The sequence below is a fragment of the Lissotriton vulgaris genome, chromosome 4_1, assembly GCF_964263255.1.
Source record: "Lissotriton vulgaris chromosome 4_1, aLisVul1.2, whole genome shotgun sequence".
NCBI lineage: Eukaryota > Metazoa > Chordata > Amphibia > Caudata > Salamandridae > Lissotriton > Lissotriton vulgaris.
The window spans coordinates 702870878-702895657 of record NC_141691.1 but is presented as its reverse complement, the minus strand read 5'-3'; the positions used below and the strand labels follow the sequence as shown (position 1 = coordinate 702895657).

The window sequence follows — 24780 nt, the reverse complement described above, 5'->3', positions numbered from 1 at the left end:
GTGTTTCAAGTACCTCCACCGATTCCAAAACTTGGCCTTCTTTGAGAGCAGCACCTATCCTTCAGGAATTCACGTTCTCCCTGGGATCAAGACATGCATCCTATAATATCGCCTCCCCACTACCCCTTCCACCATTCTTACCCCTAGGATCCGTGAACATTTGTGGATCACTCACATTGTGAACTGACAGGAGCAATACGATTTTTTTGTCATGGTCAGCCTATTGTATCGCACAGATCTAAAGTTGCAGTCTGGATTCCACAATAGCGGATGGGAAAAAAGCTCTCTCATTCAATCAGCTTAGTTTGTATTCCATAGGTCTTTTTGTATCTATTAACCTCAGATCCTCCTAGGATCTATAGCCACAAATAATTTGTGAATTAATAGTTATGATGTACAAATAATTAACATATGAAATACACCAGTCACCGTTTGAGACAAAAATATCCCAAACACATCTGAGAAAATTCTTTAAAAAACACAAAAGGTCCTAATCTGAATAAAGCTCTATGTTTTTGGCATATTGCTATAATACTGTCAGAACTTCTTGCTGTAGCATTGACACAAAATACCTATAGGAGTTAATTTGTAGACCTCTGCATGACCCCCTGTAACTTTGCCTTTACTTTCATGGGTATGCATAAATGTTGCCATACCAAAACTAAACCGTACGTGCTTATCGTCTGCCAGATTTTGTGCAGTTTCATCAGCACCAAAGTTTGTAGCAAACCAGAAAGTGCATTTTCTAGTTACTTTTAAGTCTAATGGGTTAAGTTTAATTGTTTGAAAGAACTATAAATGTTTTCACCTCACATGACCCCTACTAATTATTTTGTTTTTTTGCTTCTTTCAAAAAACATGTTCCACGTTTTCATGAAGACCAACAAAGCATTTCAAAATGGACAAGGTTGTTTTGCCTCATCCATGTTTGGTGAAAATCTGTCTAAAGTTACACTCACTGAATTACATTTTTCTTCTATGGGAAGTAACATGGTAAAATTCACTTTTGAGATCCCCATATCACTTTGCCTCTTGTTAATGATCATCATGTGAACTCTCTAAAATTAACAAATATAATTCATCTGTGCCCTCATTTCATATTGATTGGTGCATCTGCCATTGTAACCTTTCAAATTGTTTACCTTCAGTTAGGAAATGCTCTTTCCGATGAAGTAGTCCAACCATTGAGCTTTTTTCTAGTTGTTGGTGTTCCCCCTTCTATTTGTCATGGACATTACTATCTTCCTCTTTGATCAACACCACTTCTGTGGACTCACCCATGTACACTTCCTGGACAGTCAAATTTACACACCTGAATAGGAGGCCATTATATTCCAGCGGAACCTCATTTCATTACCTTTTACCAATGGGTGAAATGAGCCTGTGATAAGTGACTGATCATTTTAAAAGTTTCCTCTCATCTTAATGTGAGCCAGTGATTGGATATATCTTCTCACTGTAATACTTAAATAACAGCATTTGTATATTTTTTTTAAAAGGGAGTACGTGCTTGTGTGTACAATTTAATTAACCAAGCACTAGCATGTACAAATTGCTTTGTCAAAATGTTTGTACTGACTATTACTAAGGTTTTAATATATTTGTTGCCCTCTTTGAGTGTCTCGTTTGGTAATCTTAGTACATAATATTTAAAAAATATGTTGTTTTCTTACTTTTTTAATAAATCTCTTTTAAACAATTGTTCATGGTAGTTTTTGACATCATTTAGTCTGCTGAAAACGAAACCACTGGGTACCAGTGTGATCATTATACTCTTCTGAACACACACCATACAGTGTGTCTAAGTGTAATTATAAGACACTAAGGGGCATATTTACAAGCCCCTATCGCCCGCACAACGTGACATTTCATGACGTTGTGGTTGGCGATAGAGGCTTTGCCTCATTTACAAGGCAGAGTTAAGCCACTTAACATGGCTTAACGCTGCCTTGTAAATAAGGCCCCCTTTCATGCTAAACTTAGTGTGAAACGGGCGGGCAATGGGTGTTGTGGTGGGCTTTACGCCGCCACAACCATTGATTTACAAGAGCAGCGCCAAAATTAAGACCAGGTCTTAAACAGGCAAAACAAGGAGAAATGCTTTATTTCTCCTCGTTTTTGCTGTTTCCATGTGAGCTGTGTTGTGCAGCACACATAGAAACAGCAAATCGCCACATAGAAACAGCAAAACACTACATAGAAACAGCTTGTTTATGTGCAGGAAGGTCCCCCTTCCTGCACATAAATAATCATTTATAAAATAATGCTGTTTTGCAACTTCTATGTATGCTGCGTCAAGCATCCACAGTGCCCCAGGCAGCAGGGGGCCCTGTAAGGCCCTTTTTGTTCCTCTCCGCCACGGGTTTCATGGCATTGGAACTGCCATGAAAACCATGGCAGAGAGGAAACTTGTGATATGCTTGGCAGGACTGCCGCAGTCCCGTCAAGCATATTACTGACTGCCTCCTGACTGTCGCCACACCACCAGGAAACTGCGGTTCCCGGCAACTGCAGCAGGGCTGTGGCAGTCCCACCTCCCATATTGTAAAAGGGAGGTTGGGAGACCACCACCGCTGCGCCCCCACAAGTCTGGTGCCCGTGGACTGCCAAACTCGTAATCAGGGCCATAAAGGGGTTCAATGTCTTTAAAAAGTGTCAACATTTACTGTGAAAGCTGCCAGCATATACAGCAACACGGAAATAAATATGGATGTATAAATCTTCTGAAGGTACATTTCTACCATTGCTGTTGATAATGACTTATTCATCGGAACCCCATTAGTTCCTGGAAAATTTCACAATAAAGGATGGTTGTAATACACAGCAAAAAGAATCCAGTAGCTCTTGTTAATAGAGACTGTGTGGTAGCTGCACCTACAGTACTACGTTATTAAATATTTGTCTCTACAACCATGGGTAGAAACACACCTCTGGAAAGTGGTGATTTTCATACCGCATAGCTGGATTGCCTATGTATAGGACAGGAATCTAAATGAGCTAAAAGGTGCTGTAGCCATGCATGCAACAGTGTCGGACTAGGACAGAAAATAGGCCCCAACACCAAAATAGAAGCGGCCCTTTTCAAGTTAGATAGCTAAAGAAAGTGGCCCATCGTTGCAAACTGGGGCAGCTTTGAATTTGTAAAGGAATGCTGTATGAGTCTTTTGCAAGGTATGAAAGACTGCATGGATTTGAACTTGCTGCAGCCAATATTTGTGTTGATATCAGGGACTTGAACAGTAAAAACCAGCCCAGCAGACTATAAAAACTGACCCAAAACCAGCCACAACACTAGCCCACACACTGACCTGACAGACCAGACCATCGGGCACTGCCTGTTTGCCCTATAGTCCAGTCCAACCCTGCATGCCAACACATGGAAATAGGAAAGAGGGTGATTTAAAAAATACTATATAGTGGATCTATACTCTTCATTGACTTGCTTGATGTGAGGCAGTGGCTTAGCTAGGACTTTTGTAGACAATGGATAAGCAGCGACACTGAATTCATCGGCGGCCCCCTTGGCACAGCGTAAAAGTACACAGCAATGTGTGTTATCGGTTTAAAGCAAAAAAGATTGAAAGTTCCACTCTATCAATGGTTGTACCAAATCAAAAGCATTTATTCATGGCTGTCAATTTTCATAATCCACAAAATACTCCTTCAATGCGAATGATCAAATCATCGTAATCACAGCATCTTCACAATAATATCCATTCCCTAAGCATTTCGGTCAGAACGCCCTTCATCAGGGGATTAATCTGAAAGCAAAAACAGCATATGATGCCTAAACATAAACACACACCGATAAACAAGCAATGTATGCTTTTTCTTATTGGTAAGAAAACTGTCAAATCAGAAATATAATGATAGAAAAATCTCAATGTTAGACGAAACAATGTCTCTGTTAAGTCGTTGTAAAATATCCTACGGAGTTTGGGTGCCTAGTCATAACATAAACAAGTGTGCAATTTAAAAAGTGGAAAAGGTTTCAGAACAGCAACGGATGAGTAAACGTTGTAAAGTGTCTAGAAACAAATAAACATCCATGTGTGTGAAAGACGATAGCGACTTGTCCAAGAACTAGTGTTCATACATCAAAAATGGCATGAGTGCACCATTCCGGAGAGAAGTGCTCAGATTAAAAAACTGATGCGGTGTACAGTAAAATAACAGTGAAGCATGCGGTGAAAACAAACCATATCAACGGCATTCGTGGTATTCTGCACTTATAGTTCGCGAAGGTGAAAAATGATCGCAGGAGTCTCCGGAGTGAAAAGTTAGTAGGTGGGCAGGTGGCCGAATATAGAGGTATATGTATCCATCATGGTGGGAAACTAAAAACGGACTCTAGTGAACGGGAACAAACTGCTGGAAACATAGTCGCCGTTATGCAACGGTGAAATCAGACTTAAAAAAACGAGAACAAAACCGCTGAGAAAATGGTCGCCATTTTACAACAATGAAATAATAAATAGGAAGTTCAAATAAATAAATGAGAGGAACCTAGGAGTGTAGATGGTTAATACACGACAGTGAAAAAAGGAAAAGATGTACACAGGAATAACTAAACAGTAAATGAAATGAGAGATGGAGTGTAGATGGTAAATACATGACAGTGAGAAAAAGAAAAGATGTACATAGGAGTAAGTAAACAGTAGATGAAGTTACAATAGAGAAAATATATCATAGCTGAAAAAATTACAAAGCGAACAAAATGAAAAAAGTGGCGAAGTGGTGAGAAAAGCTGGTGTGAATGAGTGTGAAGATAGATCTCAGTAGCATGAAAGATAAAAGACTAAAGGTAACAAGGTAACTCCATCCGATCATTGAGACCGTTGGGTTTCATTCAGTTCAAATGTTTGATCCAAAAGTTCTCTCGTTGTAAGAGAAAGTTGCTGTTGTTGCGGCTTTCTCGTTTCTCCACGACTTCAATAACTGCAAACTGCAGTTGGCTGATGTTATGTCGATGCTCCTTATTAAGGGTGGGCGTAAAATCAGTTTCGCGGGCGAATTTGCGGATTTTCCGCGATTTCGCGATCCGCGAATCTCGCGAAATCGCGGTAAAATCCGCGAATCAGCGGGGACGAATTTTCAGCCAAGCAAGGGTTACAGCAGCAGGTGCAAAAGTTGAACCTAATTTCTTTGTAACCTTTTACAAAAGGGTTACAAACAAATTAACTTCAACTTGGACACCTGCTGCTAATTGCTTCCTGGCGCCTCGTTGCCTACTTGCAACTATTCTCTGACCCTGCTCTGACCCTTGAAGCAGGGTCAGAGAATAGTTACAAGTAGGCAACAAGGCACCTGTCCAAGGAATTAAACCTCATCAGGAAGCACTTACAGATATAAAAAACAGGAAGAAGGGAGAGGATGGCAAATACACCCATTTTGAGTTGTCAGGAGGGGTTAAACTAAAAGAGACCTTTACAGCACAATTTTCATATGCATTTTGCTAAAAATAAAAAGCTGTATGTTCTGTAGGTTCAACTCAGGAATCTGGCCCTTCAGAGATCCGGCCTCTCTTTCTTTCTCTCGTTCTCTCTCTCCCTCTCTCTTTCCCTCTCTTTCTCTCTCTTTCTATCTATCTATCTATCTCTCTCTCTCTCTCTCTCCCTCTCTCATAAACGACTGCATGGGTAACTTCGCTATGCAAGCGGCTCGCGAAGATGCAAAAAGCCCTGCGAACACGCAAAAAACCCGCGAACACGCAAAAAAACCCCGCGAACACGCAAAAAAACAAAAATCCGCAAATCCGCACAAATTTGCGAATTTTGCGGATCGCGAATTCGCAAATCCGCTAATTCGCGGATCGCGAATTCGCAAAATTCGCCCATGCTTACTCCTTATAATGCAGTGCAATGACAGATTTGGTATTTTGCCAGTTCGAATGTTGCTTTTGTGTTCATTGACACGTGTTTTAAATTTTCTTTCTGTTTTCCAGTATAGATCAGCCCACACGGGCATTTCAAGATGTATATGACAATTTTGGTGTCGCATGTAGCGTTCAATTTGAGTTGGATCTTGGTGCCTTTCATTGGATGATTGATGGTGGGTCCTTTGATGATAATATTGCAATTGTTACAACTGTAACATGATACATTTCCTTTATAGATTATCGGCATGGTGGGTATGGGAGTGTTAGTGATGGTATCTTTTATGTTCTTTCCACGGTTAAATGCAAAAACAGGTGGACCTTCAAAAATATCCCTGAAATCAGGTTCGGATGCGATAATGGGCCAATGTTTTCTAATAGACTTCTTGTACGCGTAACTGATGGTGGAGAATTTAGGCACTACTACTGGACGTTTGGATATGGGTTTATGTGTGAAAGTAAGACGATCAGATGTCTTGATCTTGTTACACCTTTCCATGGCTGATTCTAGAATGTCTGGTGGATACCCTCTTTCTTGGAATCTGTTCAACATTGCTAAGGCTTGTTGTTCATATTTAGCAGGATCAGATACAATTCTTTTCACACGTAACAGTTGGGAATAGGGTAAATGGGTTTTCAAGGAAGTCTGGTGGAAACTTTGATAGTGCAATAGATTATTTTGATCTGTAGATTTTCTAAATAGATTAGTTTCAAGGATGGTGTTGTGGCGAATTATCTGAACGTCCAAAAAGGTTATGGAGTGTGCATGGTACTCATAAGTAAATTGAATCCGTTCATTGATGCGATTGAGCGCTTCCAACGCTTCTAGCAATGACTGTAAAGGGCCACTCCACACAACAAAAATGTCATCAATGCATCTCAGAAAGGTGGTCGCATGTGACATCCACGATGTTTGGTTCAAGATGTTGTTCTCTTTTAAATATTTCATAAAGATTGGAACTTTCAATATATTTTGCTTTAAACAGATAACACACATTGCTGTGTACTTTTACACTGTGCCCAGTGGGCCACCTCTGAATTCAGTGTTGCTGCTTATCCATTGTTATTACGACACCCCAGGAGCACGCGGCAACGTTTCAAGAACCATTGAAAGTCTTTGGTGTGCGTACCCTACCTTTTTTGATTGTAAATGTAGACAAGGAATAACTGAAATAAATCTATATTAGCTCAAATAAAGTGAGCCTACTGCATGAATCTAGTCCATTGAGTGTATGGCTGTAACCCACAATAAATTGACACTGTACAGCACTCCAAACATTTTTGGATATTTTCAGGTATACAAATGGCACTCACATATGGAAATTGAGGCAATGACAAAAACACACAAAGCGTCATTCTTAATATTCATAGGTTATTTCCGATTAATTCAAAATGTGATTATAAAAAACTCTCAAAGCAAAGAAATTAGAAATGTTGCACTTACCAGAGTTTGGACTATGGCGTGGTTTGTAGCATTCATGTGGGCATTTAGCGGGAAAGAACATTCGCCATCACAGTAATTTGCAGCATACCCTTTTGGTGCAATTATCCAGTCCTACATGATTTGCAAATTAGAAAATATAAACCAGCAATTAGGACACAGGTGACCAGAAGACTAACTCAGCAAGTTATTTAGAATCTTAGGATAACCAGATTATAGATAGGTAAACAATGCAATTGGTAGTAAGCAATAAAAAAGTTCATAACATGGACAATGTTTACATAATTTATTGTTGGAAACGGCCCTTTTTGCAGGGTTATCCCCAGACTTTTTGCTTCTTCCTCCTATTTTTGTTTCTGACCTGTGTTTGTTGGCTATAGGGGTCTGGGCAATTTAACACTGCTGATCAGTGCTAAAGTGCATATGCTCTCTGTGTAAATTGGTATTGTGATTGGTTCACCATGATTGGCAAATTTGATTTACCAGTAGGTCCCTAGTAGAGTGTGCCAGGGCTGGTAAATCAAATGCTACTAGTGAGCTTGCAGCACTGATTGTGCTACCCACATGAGTAACCCTGAAATGATGTCTCAGGCCTGCCACCGCAGTGCCTGCACACAGTTTGTTAACTGCCATGTCGACCTGGCAAGTGTACCCACTTGCCAGGCCCTAACTTTCCCTTTTCTTACATATAGGGCATTCCTATGGTAGGCCCAAGGTACCTGGTATATATGCTTACACTCAGTAAATTGTATTCTCTAAATATTCTCTGAGCTGCAACTGTTATTTGTACATTTTGGAAGCCCCGCTTCAAATAAGCTGCCTTTAAAAAAAAATGAAATAATCGAGAAAGTTAGCATTATAAAGTAATATGCTTTCTTTGGTTAGTATTCAATTGAATTGGAATTCGAAGAAAACATATCAAGGGAGAATCTCAACAGGGAGATGTTTAAAATTCCACACTCATTGAATAAATAATTATGACACATCAAGTAATCAAGTACTTTTACCCAAATGTACTGCTTGAAAATCTGCAGGCCTGTGTTTATATTTACAAAAAGAAGTGATCCAATGCTGTCATAGGCGAGGTTCATACAAAAATGCTGTGCTAGCGAGATTTAAAATGTTACCCAGAAAGCAAAGGTGGGCATGGTCTTACGCGCAGTATGGATCAAGGTATACATACTGTCCAGTCCAGATTTCTATACGATGACATCAAATCACGGGTATGCCCGGTAAAATGTGTAATTTCTTCAAATGTAAGTAAGGGAATGTCTGCGTGCCCATTGTTTTAACCTGGTTTGTTTCGGCACTAGGATTGTATGCAAGAACAGGTTGAACTACTTTTGTAGTTCTTGGATTTATGTGAAATCTTATGGGTGTTTCTTCTGTTCCTGCCTTGTTATGCACACTTTCCATTCATTGCCAGAGGTTTGGAGCCAGGTAAATAAAACCTGTTTGGTGTTTTGCTCAACTTTACGGGGCTAACTATATTTCACAAAGGAAAGTTGATCGACAGTGTTGTTTGTGCAACTTTTTCTCATGTGAGTCTTAAACAAGTGGTACACCTGGGCTTTTCTCCCAACTTTCTTCATGATAGGAACCAACAACGCCTGTCTATCAGTACTTGCCTCGCGTCGCAACATAACAACTTCTACTGCATGCATTTAAGATGGCCGTGACAAATGGAGACCGAGTATAAATGCAACAGAACACAACTACGAGAAGTTTCACGTAGGCACGGCCTAAAGCCGAGCTCTTAGAGCTGAGAGTGGAATGCTGTATCAGCAGTGTTATCAGCGCCAGTGGAGTAGCAGACTGCCACAGTTAAAGACACTACCATATGCTGACATCATGAGGTAGGGAGTCAACAGAGGTAGCTGGAAACTCTTGCTACTGAGGGGAAGAAATTCCATACCAAGGCACAGGGTGAGCTTGGAATTGACTCTGCGAGTGAGGACATTAAGGAAAGTTTCAAGCATGTGGAGTGGAGTGGTGTGGCTCACTGGTTAGAGGCGGCAGACCCATAAGCAGAGAACGGCCCGGGACCAGGGTTCAATTCCCGACGCGGCAGGGTCATGGACCAGGGTCAAAACGGACTTGATAATTCTCGCCTCGGTGCCTACTCTAACCAGGGAACACACTCGGCAACTCTGGGCATTAAGCTTGCCTCATCTCTACAACGGCCCCCCACAGACACCGGGGATGCCTGGTTTCACCTTGGAGATACCCAGAAAGGGACCATCTCACAGGGAAAACCAGGACGGGTTCCCCAGTGGTCTTCAGCGCCAGGATACTCCATGGGGTCACAGTGTGCTTTACAAGTACACCCACATTTATGCTGCAAACGCAGATTGCATTACCACATTTGTCTATTGTGACGTGAGGATGAAACTATCAGCCTCATTCATCAAGCTGATTTGCGCTCGCAAAGGGCCAGATTCTGAGAATCTGGCCCTTTGCGAGTGCGATTTTTGCATTTGGGATTCATCATCCCAAATGCAAAAATCGGTAATAGCGAATTCGCAAATTTGCGAGGAATTACATTTAAGGAATCTCTATTTGAGATTCCTTAAATGCAATTCATCATCCATTTTTAAATTGCGAATTCGCAATTTAGGTCCGCTATTTACCGCGAGGTCAAACCTCGTGGTAAATAGCGAAAACTTAGAAAAATGCTTTTAAAAGCATTTTTCTAAGTTGCATGTTGCAAACACACATGTCCTTTGGACATGTGTGTGCGCAACACCTGTTCGTATTTACTTTTAAGGGGTGCTACAGGGTGTCCTTTGGACACCCCTGGCACCCTTTAAATCGCTATCTTATTTGCGATTAGCAAATTGCTAATCGCAAATTAGGAATACTCCCCATTCATTCCTATGGGCCTTTTGGCCCATAGGAATGAATGGGGAGTTATTCCTTATTTGCGACGAGCAATTTGCTAATCGCAAATAAGGAATATGTAGGAATTGCTTTTGTTTTTGCGATTCCTACATGAATGCCGTTTTGCGAGTCTGGAATAGCGATTCCTTATGATTCGCTATTTCAAACTCGCAAAACGGCACTATGATGAATCAGGCTGTAAGGGCCTTATTATGAGTTCGGCAGTCAGCCACTATCTCCGCTGTGGCATTGCGTGCCATATTAGGAGTGCTGCAGTCTGACCGCAACAGGACCGCTGTGGCCGGCATGGATCCATGATCCTGCGGCTGTTGGGCAGCGGTCAGGGGGTGCAATATGCTGGCGGTGACGCTGCAGCATTGCCAAGCAAATTACGAGTTGCCTCACCTCCACCCTTTCCACTGCAGTGAGCCCGCCATGGAAAGGATGGTGGTGAGGCAACTGAGGGGGCCCTGCGGCCTCACCGCCTGGGGGTGCATGCAGGGTGGCACATGCTGTGCCCGCCAGTATTTTTGCAACCTCAGTTCCTGCACAGGAAGGAATGACTGACATGGTGTATTCCTTCCCGTGCAGGAATTTGCTGCAGCGGTCCCATGGCGGTGCCTGTCTAAGACTCTCCTATCAGCTTTTAAAAAGGCACCTCCATAGGACCAAGGCAGCCTGCCAAGGATTCAACTCGGAATCCAACGGTCAGTGTGTGCAGGGCTTTGGTGGTCCTCCTGCAGAGCGCTGGCGTGGTGCTCCGCAGGAGGACTGCCAAAGTCCTAAAAAGGCCCTAAAACTTCCAACTTGGAGGCTGGAGTGGCTGGGGCACCTGAACAGAGAAGTGACAGATGATTCAGTTTGTATATATGTATGTAATGGTACTTGTATAGCAAAAACTTAACTGGGGTGCAAAGAAAGATTGAACAGAGAGAGCCATGAATTATTTGATTTTTTTTAATATCAATGAGTCAGTTTATTATTTCATTTTGAGAACCATCAGTCCTTCATACACAATTTGTATATTACAAAATATCTCCCACTTCATCACAGAGAAACCGTCCTAAACAGAAAACCTTTAATGATGGCCCTCAGTAGCTACCAGACATTTGCTTTTGGTATGGTTCATACTGTTCTCGTCTTCATAGACTCTACCTAAATGTTTACTAAACTAGTACTTGACTTAGCCCTCTATGCAGGGTAATCCCCAAAGTTTTGCCTACACCCTCTTGTTTTCTGAACCCATTTTTATTGGCTTGTAGGACTCAGTGTTCTTTACCTCTGCTATTGAGTGCGAAAGTGCGTCTGCTCTCTTTCAATATGGTGAATCCAGCTTACACCCAATTGTCAAATTTAATTTACCAGTAACTCCCTAATAACGTGGTACTAATTGTGCCTATGTAAACTTTTACGGACTCCAAATGGTTACTGAATCACACTTTAAAAAAGGTGTGTTGTATATGTTCCTTCCAAATTACAAATTGGTATCTTATGTACCAATGATTTGTGACCTGATTTGTGATGCAAACAATTGAAAAGTTACTGTCTCCCAGGTTAGGATAGTAACACATTCTCAAAAGTGAAGGGGTCCCTTTTGGGCCCCTTCCTCCTGTGGAACAGGTTTCAGAGGTAGTAGGCAGTGGTTCAGTTAGTGTAATGCTTAAATATTTTTTTTAAATAAAGCTTTTTTTGTAAGCAGCCTCGTTTTCTTTAATGAAATCAGTTTGCAAAAAAAATATCTTTATTCAAAAGCAATCACAGTCATGGTGATCTGCTGACCCTTGCCGACCACCATACCTACCTGTGATTGCCACCAATTAGAGTGAGTTGTAATTTGCAATCTACCCTATGAATATTTATAAGGTAGGTCGAAATTTGACCGTCTCTAATATGGATTTTCAATGGAAAGGGATTACTGACACAATATCGAAACCAAAAATAATGGGACACAGAAATAGTGTCAAAGATATTGATCACAAAAATACAGTTTTTTCGATACATACAATGAATGGTAAGTGCAAAAATATAGAGTAAAAAATATTGTTTTACATTAATATCAGAAAAATATTTCCAATAATATCATTTTTATAATAGTCAAACACAGTAACTATGAAATATGTTAACGTAACATTAATATAATGTCAAATAAATAAATGTATGTCATATTTAAACATATATATAAATACAAACGTATTTAAACAACCACACCCACATATATATGAATGTATATAATATAAAAGTATTTAATAAAAATTATAATGTATATTTACATTTTCTAATGTTTTTAAATGTACCAATATAAAACACACACACAAACATATATATATAATAGCATACACATATACAAATAATTATTCAATTTAACAAACTGCAAAATTTAAATATTCCCAACACAGTAAATAATATAAAAAATGTGTTTTACTTAAAATACGTTCCAAATTGCATACATTTATATATATATAAATACATAAACACCTGATAATAATAAATATGTAAACAATAAAAAAAACTATTAAACTCCAAGAATAATAAATATACAATTCCCACTTCAGTATGTGCAATTGTAGGGAAAGCATTGGATACCGAAGGGGTAAAATGTACTATACCTACTGCAATGTGCGCAACAGTACGGAAATTGTAAGACTCAGGAGGGGTAGCATTTACTATTCCCACTCCAGTGTGTGCAACAGTAGGGAAAATGTAGGACTTTGGAGGGGTAAAATGTACTACTTCCATTCCACTGTGTGCAACAGTGGAGAAAGTGTTGGACTCGGGATGGGTAACATTGAATATCCCCACTCCAGTATATACAACAGTAGGGGAAAGTACCAGGAAGGGTTACATGTACTATTCCCTCTCCAGTCTGTCCAACAGCAGGGAAATTGTTGAACTCGGGAAAAGTAACATTTACTATTCCTACTCTAGTCAGTGGAACAGAAGGGAAACTGTTGGACTCAGAGGGGGCAACATTTACTATTCCCACACCAGTGGATGCAAAAGTAGGTTAAGAGTTGGATTCAGTAGGGATAACATGTACTATTCCCACACCATTGTGCGAAACAGTAGAGAAAGCGTTAGACTTAGGAGGGGTAAGATTTACTATTCCCACTCCAGTGTGTGCAACATTAGGTAAAGCATTGGACTTAGAAGGGGTTACATTTACTGGTGTCACATCAGTCAGTTCAACAGTAGGGACTCAAGAAGATGGACGTAATTTGGAGGTAGTCGGGGGTTGCAGTTGTGACCTCAAGCTTTCTCCTGGCTACTCCTGACACATCATTTGCGACCACTGGTCAAAAATGTTTTGCATCCTTTGAGGCTAGGTGTCACAATAGAAGTGACAGGTGTAGCAGTGACTACCTCCAAATGACGTTGATGCTCAGGAGAGGTCAAATTTACTATTCTCTCTCCAGTTAATGCAACAGTCGGAAAAGCGTTAGACTCAGAAGATGCAAAATGTATTATTCCCACTCCATTCACTGGTACAGTACCGACAGAGAACCTCACATCAAACAAAAAACATATTTTACCAACTTTATTAAATGCCCAATATTATAAGATTAAGATTATAAGATTCTACATATAAATTTAGGGTCTCATTACGATGTTGAGCAGGAGGCTATCCGACAGCTCGTTGATGGAGATTTGCCTGACATCTGAGGCATCTGTGTGACCGCCGTTAAATGATCGAGGCGGTCCGACTGATGCCTGCATGGGGAATCTGCTCCGCCTCTGACAGCATCAAGGAGCCCATCGGCGTGGCAGTCGGATAGTATTTCACAAAATTGAGGTGGTGCCTGTTCATGCACAGCTTTCTGGATTATTATTATTATTTTTTTTTTAATTGGTATTTCTCAAATACAACAGCAAAGAGCACATTTGCCATAAAAAAGTCGGGGCAAGGTGGTATAGCCGGGAGACCAAGGGCCCGATTCACAGATATAACTCAAGGTAAAATCCTAAACTTACTACCATTTTGGTATTCACAGAAGCACTTACTCATTTTGATATTCACAGAAGACACTTACTCATTGATGAGTAAGTGCCTTCTGTGAATACCAACATTGGTGTTCACAGAAGGCACTTGCTCATTGATGAGTAAGTGCCTTCTGTGAATGCCAAAATGAGTAAGTGCCTTCTGTGAATACCAAAACGAGTAAGTGCCTTCTGTGAATACCAAAATGGTAGTAAGTTTAGGATTTTGTCTTAAGTTAGTTCTGTGAATTGGGCCCCAAGTGCGTGCTATCGGGCGATGTAACTATTGTGGATAAGGAAGGGAAATCCTGCGGTTCCAGCACTGACGGGCATATTGCAGCAATTAAAGAGGCCCTAGTCCTGTGTATTGTAAATGTGTCCAGAATGAATATGTGGCGATTCTCCACCATGTCCGTGACCGATCGCACCCGACCCTCCTTAAATAACCACTGGAATTTGGCAACATGAGAGTGCGTGTTGTGTTAAGTTTTTTTGTTCGGGGATACCCACTGACTGTTTGATAATGGCAAGTGCGGGGAGTACAGGCAGTCAGCCTTCAAATATTGATGAAGTCTCTTCCAGGCCCAGAGAGTATTTTGTAATGTGTGGATTTCCATTGGTTGTGAGGCCCTTCGGTAAGACAGCAGAGAGGAGCAGGGGCGAGCTTGAGAGAGCTCAGGCTTTAGATACTGCAGTCACGCATTAGAGTGGTGCCAAAATAGGCATAGTGTGCCTGTGCAATGAGATGATACAGGTAAAAATCAGGTACTCCAAAACCGCCTTGTGAGGCATTGTGAGTGTCTGCCACCCCACCTGGGCCCAGCCCAAACCAGCCGAGTCAACAAGCCTCTAAATGTCACAAAAAACATAGTGGTAAGCAGAATGGGGATATTTAAAAATCGATAAAGCAGTCGCGGAAAAACAACAATCTTGAAAATGGCTATCCTGGCAGCAATTGACAACGGAAACATTATCCAATGGTCGATTTGTGTGGATAAGCGGTCCATGCAGGGCCGTAATTAATACGGATCACTTCAGAATCCATGCGCAGGATACGGAGATATCTGTGGGGGTTCGTTGTACCAGTTTGGCGGGAAGTCAAGGGCAAGAGGCAGGGTAGCATCAGTCGATGGGAAGCCCTCTAATTTAGCCCAGTTAATGACGAGTCCAGAGAAAGCTCCAAAAATGATCACTTCTTTTTATTATTGGAGAAAGATTAACAGCCGAGTCATGCCCAAAAAGTAGAATGTCATCCACATACAACAAGGCCAGAAGGGGACCCTGATGAAATCTAATTTCCCGCTGGAGATGGCGTTCCTTCGGGTGTCTCACTAGAGGATCCATGGCAATTATAAATAAAAGTGGCAAGAGAGGGCATCCGTGCCTGGTATCCCGCAACAGCTCCATTGAGACGGAGGTGCGCCACAAGATGGGTGTACCGAAGGTGGACCAGGGCACTGATGTTACCAGGAAAACCCAGTTTTTTGAGTGTTGCATACAAAAAAGGCCACTCCAGAGAATGAAAAGCCATTTCGGCATCCAGCAATATCACCGCGGCCGGGAGCTCTGGGTTCATCTGGTTGATGACTGAAAATGTCGTGCACAAATTAACTATGGTCAATCGGTTGGGGACTAATCCCGTCTGAAGCAGGAATATTGTCTGGTTCATTAGGAGCGATATACGTGTCGCAAGCACTTTTGCCAGGATTTTTTAATCTTGATTTCACAGGGAAAGGGGCCTATAAGAGGCACTCCTGTCAGGCGGTTTACCGAGATTGGGCAGCGATGATGCAATAGCCTCACGTATAGTGGATGAGGGTGTTCCCACCTCTATAGCCTCAGAATAAACCTCCAGGACATGGGGAACAGGCAAGGTTTTATAAGTCTTATAGAATACACCCGTAAGTCCGTCTGTACCAGTGGTGCGTGATCCATCAAGGTAATCTATGGCCTGGGATATCTCATCATCGTTGATAGTAGAGGCTAAGGATTGCTGCTCACTGCACTCAATCCACACCATAGCGGCCTCCTCCAAGTAGTCAGAGAGGGAATGATTGACCAGTGGGAAAATTAATGCGTAGAGTCGGGCGTAGTAGGAGAGGAAAGCAGTGCGTTTCTCCTCGCCTTGAGTGATCTGGGTGCAATCATCTAATTGCAGTTGTGTGATGTATGCGGCCTGTTGCCGGGGTCTGAGCAATCTAGCTGGAGTCCGCCCGGATATCTCTCCCTCTCTATACACCCGGGCACGCGTGTACTTTCCCATATAAGCCGTCTCACGAGTGGCGAGCTCTTGCAACTACTCCAGAAACCTTGCGCTCTGATGCAGCGGAGGCAGCAAGCCCCCGAGGCTGCATGAGCATTGAGTTCCTGCAGTGCCCTCTCTGTGACACCTAGGTCCTGACATGCAGTGCGTAAAACTTCTGCCTGTTTAGTGATACAGATTCCTTAAATGAATACTTTGAAGCCTTCCCATACAGTAGCATATTGGGACACTGAGCCCGTATTAATCTTGAAGTATTCTACAATCGTCTCTCGCACTTCACTCTCAAACACCGCATTAAGCAGCGCATCTGCGGGAACCACCATAATCTATGTGAACGAGCAATACTTGGCAGAGTCAGTGTTAACATTGCCGGTGAGTGGTCAGACAACGAGCGGGGCAAATAATCTGTCACCTGAGAATTTATCAAAAGGTCAGGATTTAAATGCCAGTGATCTATACGAGACCATGTACCATGTAACGCAGAATAAAAGAGAACTCTGTATTAGTCGGGTGCTGGTGCTGCCAGGCATCAGTCAGTAAGTGCTGTTGCAGCAGGTGCAGAATCTCGTCTGCAGTTTAGTAATGCGGCCTGCGCCAGTGTTGTCAAGGAAGGGCTGCAAGGTCAGGTTGAAGTACCCCCCAATATGATAGAGTAGTATATGGGAATGCCAGAAACGTGGGAAGATAAGCCTGCAAAAAAAAACAGGTGCATCAACATTAGGGGAGTGGATATTGATTATGAATATCTGTTTTGCATCAAGGCTGCACGCCACCAGCAAATATCTTTGATCAGGGTCTTTAATTACTGTGTGGGACTGAAATGGCAGTGCTTTGTGAATCAAAATGCACATACCACGGGAGTAGGTACTGTAACTGGCAAAGAACCTGTTGATATGCCAGTTAGTCCCAAAACGATTATCAGAAAGTGGTGCATAGTGAGTCTCCTGCAATAGCGCTATATGCGTCTTGGGCCGGGTTGGATAGGCCAAGACCTGCCCCCCCTTTTCGTGGATTCAAAATACCCCTCACATTCTATGTCTGTCCAGACATTCCACAAGGTCCAGATGTTTGTTCATAGCTGTCTGTGCATCCTACGTATCAAAAACACGCTTTTCTTACGACTTCCATGCAGGCCTCGTTGTTCCGGGCGGCCATGCATTGTGTCAAGGCGCGCCACCAGATTATCAAAACGCACGTCGATGGCTGAAAAGCCAGCATGCAGCTCCGCAATTATGGCCACCGTCCCCTCCATATGCAGCTGCTTCCCTCTGGTGGATCAGCGTGGTCCGGGGATCCCCCGTGCCGCAGTGTCCCCGCAGGTTTGCCGCCCTGCCGCCTAGGAGTTTTAGTGGCTCAAACGGCAGCTGCCGCTGCTTAGGGTCCCCCGACCCATAGTGAGGCAGGTAAGAGTTGGCAGCAGTCCTGAATCCCAGTCACCAGGTGAACAAGGGTGGAAGGGGTACTAGGCAGGATCACAACCAGCTGAGGAGCTATGGCGCAGGCCGTGATAGATCCAGAAGGTAAAGCCTGGCCACTCCCAGATCAGAAAAGGGATTGATAGTTAAAGGTGTAGTGGTGAACACCCCACAATGGTAACGCGCTGTGGAAGGGCCTCGAAGGTAGTGATAGCTGTGTCTATGTTGCCTCCAGTGTAACTGCTAGGGAAACAGTGTTTAGATATGAGCCCTGATGGGCCCACCGCGCAGATCGTTGGCGTGCCGAATTCAACGAGATGCAGCGTCACGCAGGAGTCGAGGATCAGCGCCGGCATCCCATCTCTGTGCATCGCCAGAGTGGCAGCAGAAGGTACGATCGGCTGCAGGGGAGCCCAGTACGTTACTCACTGACTTGGCCCCACCCCGGGGGCTCAGGGAAATGGACGTCTCAGCACCATGTCAGGCCCAAGATCCCCAGCCACAGTTGCTCAAGGAAGCTGTGCTGTGCTGACCTCCTCCAGGCTAACCCATGGCCCCTGTCGCCGCAGGGCCTCTGGAGGCTTCGTCAGGCTGCCGCTGGGCCCTCTGCTGTGTGCAATGCTGGTCCCTGTGCCCCTGCTGGTCTCCGCACACGCCGCCCTTGTCAGTGGTGCGTGATTGCCACCAGCAGTAAAGATTGCACCTTCGGGTGGAGAAAGGCAGTTAGATCAGTGCGGCCGCTCTGGAGCTACACGATCAAGCTGCCATTTCAGTCCTTGGTTAGGTCACGCCCCTGCCGCCGTGGGGATTATGATGCACCTTTACAGCAGCCTTCTCATGTTGGTTCTTCCAACATGAAAAGGCTGGCGGAAAAGGTCTTATGGTGCACCTAGCAGGGCCCCTGTCCCCTGTGGCCCTCCACTATTGGCCCTGGGGTTCACCTGTTGTGCCCCTCTGAACATCCATGCATGGATGTTTTAAAAGTGTATATTTCCTATTGTGGTTTGTGATATACTTTTTGACTTGCGTGAAGCCAGTCGCATCAAAATCATGGTACTGGGTGGGACCACCGACTCCTTGTCAGGCGGTCCTGTTTTTGCTACAATAGACCAGCATTGTAATATGGCCCTAAATCTCTCAATTTTTACAAAAATAAAAAAATAACAAATATTACAATTGTGAATAATTATTTTCAATTAACACAATTATTAATAAATATATTTAAACAGCACACTATATTTCCACAAACATAGCCTACAATTAAATGTCAATGAAATAACAAATAGTTAATAAATAATCATAATTAAATTACTTTCCACCCTATACCCCTCCAAAACTCACAACCCACTATGACACTGAAAATTAAAATAAACAATTAAAGTAAATGAATACAAAAATTAAAAACTATATTAAAAAACATAAACTATAATCATACAAACAATGTGTAACATATAATATTAAAACAGATTCTAAAATACATTAACATAATTAAAAAACAATATTAACAGTTATTTTTGTAATCAATATTAACAACATATTTATAACAACAATATTAACAACATAGATATTTTTGTAAAATTTTTTAACAACATCGATATTACTTACCTTAGCAAATTTATATTTCTGTCATTGATATTCCTGCATCACGTCTCTCTGTGTGGTTTTCTTAGCTTTGCATTAGAAAGGCTCTCCCCAGCTTAACTCTCTTTTTTAGTGGATTTCCCAAAGCAGGTCCCTCAGATCTTCCTCTCGTAGGCAGGTGTTAGTTCCTAGAGGTGGCACAGTCAGATGTGGAGGCCAGTATATCTCAGTGACGGCTGCCAAATTGTGGAACACCTTGCCTATTTGCATCTCAGAAGCCAACTTTTTTACTGTATTTAAAAAACTGCTGAAAACTTGGCTTTTCACCCTCTATCTTCCTTAATCATAGGGTTTGCTGTTTTTTGCCAGAGCTGGGTGCTCTCCGCTAGTGCTTTGACACCCTTAGGTTTAGTGCACTGTATGAGTTTCAGTAACATAACATAACATAACGTAACATAACATATCACAATATTTGCGGATCATGATAATAAAAGTTTGATATTTCTGCATCTCAATCATTTTTACTCAATATTTTGTCCGAATACCCAAGTAAAAGCATCTAAATTAGGCAAGTGGGTTCTCCATTAACATATCTTCTAAATTCAGCGGTGCATTGGATTCCAACCTATCACTCAACACCATTCTTAGGGACCAATGGTCTGTGAATAGCATTGCGGATGCCTGCAGCCAAAGTAGGATGATCAAGTACGATAATTCATATCCAGGAGAAACAGATAAGATGAAAAAGGAAAGGGGGGATATCGCCAACACCCCAGACAGAATACCATTATCTAGTAGACAAATACAAGCACGGATGTTATTAAATGTCAATGTGAATAATGTAAATTAATATAATAGCATATAACAGCTAGCACAATTTTACTGTCGCCTCTGTACGTTACAGGTACTCTTGAGCTATACTGTAAGCCAGATCGAATTCCAAAAAAAACTGTCATGGAAGTGAAGAGGACTAGCAAGAAGGTAAATCTTTGCATGGGTACCAGCAATTATGGATAATCCAGGAGGGAACCCAAAAGTAGGCCTGGGTGGTGAACTCCGCTCCGTTTGGAGAGTTTGCGGAGGGAGAGCAAAGTGGTAGAGTGTGTTCTTGGGAGGAAGATCAGTGACGGACTGAAGGTATGCGAGACATTCAACTAGATGCATAGTTGCTAGGTGGTGTGCTGCTTAAAATGTTTGTTCTCTTTTACATAGGCTTCCATTTCTGACATGGAAAATTCTGTAGAGGTAGGCTGTGACCATCTTTACCAGGGAAGCATAGGTCAGAGCATGAAGGAAATTCACCATCTTGAATTAGGACATACCACCACGTTCTTATTATTTGATTCTTGTGGCCTCTTTGACTTACATACCAAGATCCCTTTGAAATCCCGTAAAACTGTTTGTTGGCAAGAAGCTATACGGAGCGATACAATACATCCTAATACTCTTTTCTTATGCCATTTAAATGAGCCATATACTCTCCAGCCTTTTGCCTGTAAGTAATAGCAACAGTGAGTGACAGGAATTGCATGTAGACTGTTAAAAGCGTATACTTTGAAACACTTTGTAAAGGGCTATATAAACAATTACGCGACCAGTCCAACTCTGTCTTGTTTTAGGAGTGTGGCCCATAATAACACCCAATCCAATTGAGTAAGCACTCAAATAAACAAATATGAATTGTCAATCATGCCCTTGAATAATAAACATCTCTGCTAAAACTAAGCATGTTTAACATATTTGAAACAGCCCTGCTGTAGATTGTCCATTGAAGAGAATAGCAGGGAAAAAGTCAACACTGTGGTGTGCTCTGAAAAGAACATCATGGACATTTACTGGCAGTCATAAAATAACATTTACAGGAACATTTCAGATTATTCTTTACTTGTCTACTATCAAGTGCTTACTCAATATGCAAACAAATCTCTCACAACTCCAGTTCCAAGCACCATTTAAAAAACTCTTTATCAAATTTGTGTTGAGAAACTAAAGTAAAAGTGCAGCTGCATTCCATTAGCAGTCTAGCAAAGCACGTTTGCAGAAGATTGATGAGCATGGGAGAGTTTTTTCTATTTTGCCAAATCAAGATTCTTAACACAGACCCATCATCAGATATATTACTCGACGTCTCGCTTTGCTTTCCCTCTCTTCAGCAGTTTTAATTTTCTAGGCAGTGCTCTGCGCCGGGTCAATCACAAACATTGTTCTTCCCTATTGTCACGGCAGCCCTCGCGCCCAGGCAGCAGGCTGCAGACCCAATCAGCTGCTCTATGGATTAACCATTAACCATACTTGTTTAAATTTATTTCTGTTAATGAATGAGCTTTTTCACGTTCATACCCATCATCACAGCTGCAGCCCAACGCCTGGCCCGCATTGCTCGGACAGCCCTCCTTCAGAGCAGCAGTGCACTCGCCAGCCACGGCCCAATGATTACTGTGCAGAGTCTGCTGTACTTAGGGTTACCAACTGGCAGGGTGCAAATTCAGGATGGTCAGTGTAAAAATTCAGGACAAAGGGTCAAAATTCAGGATAAAAATTCAGGACAGAAGGTCAAAATTCAGGACAGAAATTTGGGACGAAACATAAGTTTTACAGACATATCAGAGGAGGTGGTACAATAATATATAAGTAAGTAAATACACAACCAAAATAAATACAAGTCAAAATAAGCTTATATAAGGTTGATCCAATCGTGCCCTTTCTGCAATCAAGATTTGCGCTAGTAACAATAAACATTAATAAATAGTATTTTTTATTTGTATGTTGAAATCTGTCTTTTTAATGTACAGTGAAAACGGTGTTAGTTATTTTATTTGTATTTTCTCCAGCATGGCGCCAAGACAAAATCAGAGTGCTTGCCCTAGTCCCATGCAGGAGAAGGCACCCCACATGCTGTCACTACAATTGGGCCCATTAGCACTTACAGAATGACAATCAGCTGCAGTCTCAGACTGACAATGGTCCACTTCACAGTCTGCACGAGGGAGGTCCGGGAAGGGCGGCTGCAGGGAGCCTCTTCAGTTTAAAAGATAAGAGCAAGAGGCCCGAGTGAAATCTTTTTAACTCACGGGGCCCCTCGCATGGGACAGCATTCCTTACTGAGATTTCTCATTTCAATTTCAGTATGATGTCTGTAAGGCGTTCGTAATTTGGGATCCCCAAATTACGGACGCCTTGTGGACATCATACTAAAATGACGGACTGTCCGTGAAATTTACGGACGGTTGGTCACCCTAGCTGTACTATCACCGCCAGGCAGGTTTGGTAGTCACTGGTAGCGGTGTCAGAAGCTCTTGAAGTTGCGACTACACCCAGACACGGGCATGAGCAATATATGATTTGATCCCAGACAATATAATTTACAATGTGCACACAGGTAAGCTGTGACACCCTCCCCCCTTCCTCTCACTGTATGTTAGTCATAGCCTTGTATAACAGAACCCGTTGTCTCTAAAAACCAAGTGGTTCAGTCCGAGCTTTCATTTAATCACGTACTGCATTCTGAAAGCTTACTTCCTTGTCCATTCAATCCAATTGAACAAACACACACAGAAACAATAATCGTAAAAAGAAAAAAACTCAATTTTGAAAAGCAAATTGTTAATTGCCCTTAGTGACGTGGAATTATCTGGTAATTCCAGACCAGCAATGGCACATTATGCGGCTCGTGCAGTGCATGATCAATGCATCTCAATCTTGATTAGAGGCGCTTTCGGTCTAGTCTGCCACAACTCTCATTGGCCTGTGGCGCTCAGTGCTGCGCCCAGAAGCCCAGACAGCGCTATTACTCTCTCCAGTTTGATATCTTAGATTCGACTCATTATACAGCTCCAGCAATGCAGCTCAGTTTAAGCTGAAATCCCCTCTTGTGGTTGCAGTACAGTATTATCACACAACTGGCAGTGCACTTCATTAACTAAGCCTCGCTGACGTCTCTTTGCACCCCATTCGCAAGACTGCATGACCTCTCAATGCCTAGTCCGCTCAGTATGCTCCTCGCATCTTGACCTGCAGAGCACAGGTAACAAGGAAACAGTGCAGCTCTATCAATTGTCACTTTACTTTAGATCCACGTGACTCGGTATAATGCAGACATTCAAATAGCTCGATCAATGCTCCTCATCCTCGAGCCAAGCCCGCGGGACCCGTTCTAGGCAGATCCGCGCTGTCTACCTGCTACTCTGATATGGAACCAGCTCTACCAGCCTGCCTCTAAGATACCTGCTAAAGACCCTACTATCATAGTAGTGGAAACACTATGTCACTTCCCTCAGTTCCGATGGGCACAGAGAACCGGCTCTGCCAAAGCTTCTCGACCCTTACAAGCGTTAGCCCCCGCGCCCCGCCCCCTCCCCCTCCCGGGCCTTGCTGCTGTGCCACCAAGAGACTGAGAGAGCTCTACAAGAGCTCTGAATCAACACCCGTAAATACCTGCTTCTCTGGGGCTGGCTGCCTCAGCTCTGCCAATGCTCCTCATGCCCAATGCGCATAGCTTCTGCTCAGCCGCTGACACAGCTCGGTCATTGAACAAGACCCCTTCCCACCCATTTAAAACACCAAACAGTCGCGGCACGCGGGGGGTGGAGCGGGGGGAATGTTACGCGGGGGGGGGAATTAAATATAAAACAACAAAAGCAGAACTTACCTCATCACCGCCGGTTGGGGTCCGGCCACCTCTGCTCCCCTTGGTGCCTTCACCAACGAAGTGGATTGCCAGCCCCTCTCAGACAATCCTGGTGCTGCCAGCAGCGCCAGGATTGGCTTGGGGCACAGGTTACTCTTGGCCTGCAGCACGCCCATTAAGAGACCGAAGGGCTCCTAATGGGCCTACCCAAAAATGCGCAAACGCAAGTGCGCCTGAGTGGGCACGGGTAAAAAATGAGCCCTCTGTCCCCACTCATGCGCACTTGTGTTGCTGCCTGTTGCCCTGCTGACAATCATGTCAGTCAGCAGGTACATTAAGCATCAAAGTTATCTTGGCAATTTTATTGTTGCCTGAAAACTGTTGAATGTACAAAGAACTCTGCAGTGCGTTCAAAAATAATGCCCTGAAGCAAGACTTGCCCCACCCCCCACCCTTCCAGGAAAAACGCATGAATGCCTCTTCTAGCTAGTCTGTCTTGTAAGTGGCAAATGAAAGAAAAGTCGCAGGCCTTCATTATTCACAATCCCTGATGTGTGTATGTCAGTGTCATAATACAAAGAGGCTGGGCGACTTGCAGAACGTTATGAGGGCCCCTTGAGTCTTCTGTATTTCATAGATATTAATTAGCATTGGGTTGAATGGAGGCCTCCTGAAAGGTTGAGGGCCCCCTGATGTGTTGCCCCCCCACCCGCATCACAGGGA

The 24780-nt window shown here is 42.8% G+C and overlaps 1 protein-coding gene across 1 annotated transcript in view; it reads right to left on the bottom strand.

The window, feature by feature from the left end:
* BMP6 (bone morphogenetic protein 6) overlaps positions 1–24780 on the bottom strand; it is a 508375-nt gene that overhangs the window by 4737 nt on the left and 478858 nt on the right. Inside the window, exon 6 of the mRNA XM_086965002.1 lies at positions 7320–7430. Coding sequence (XP_086821128.1) covers positions 7320–7430 — 111 coding nt within the window. The remainder of the gene's footprint in view (positions 1–7319; positions 7431–24780) is intronic.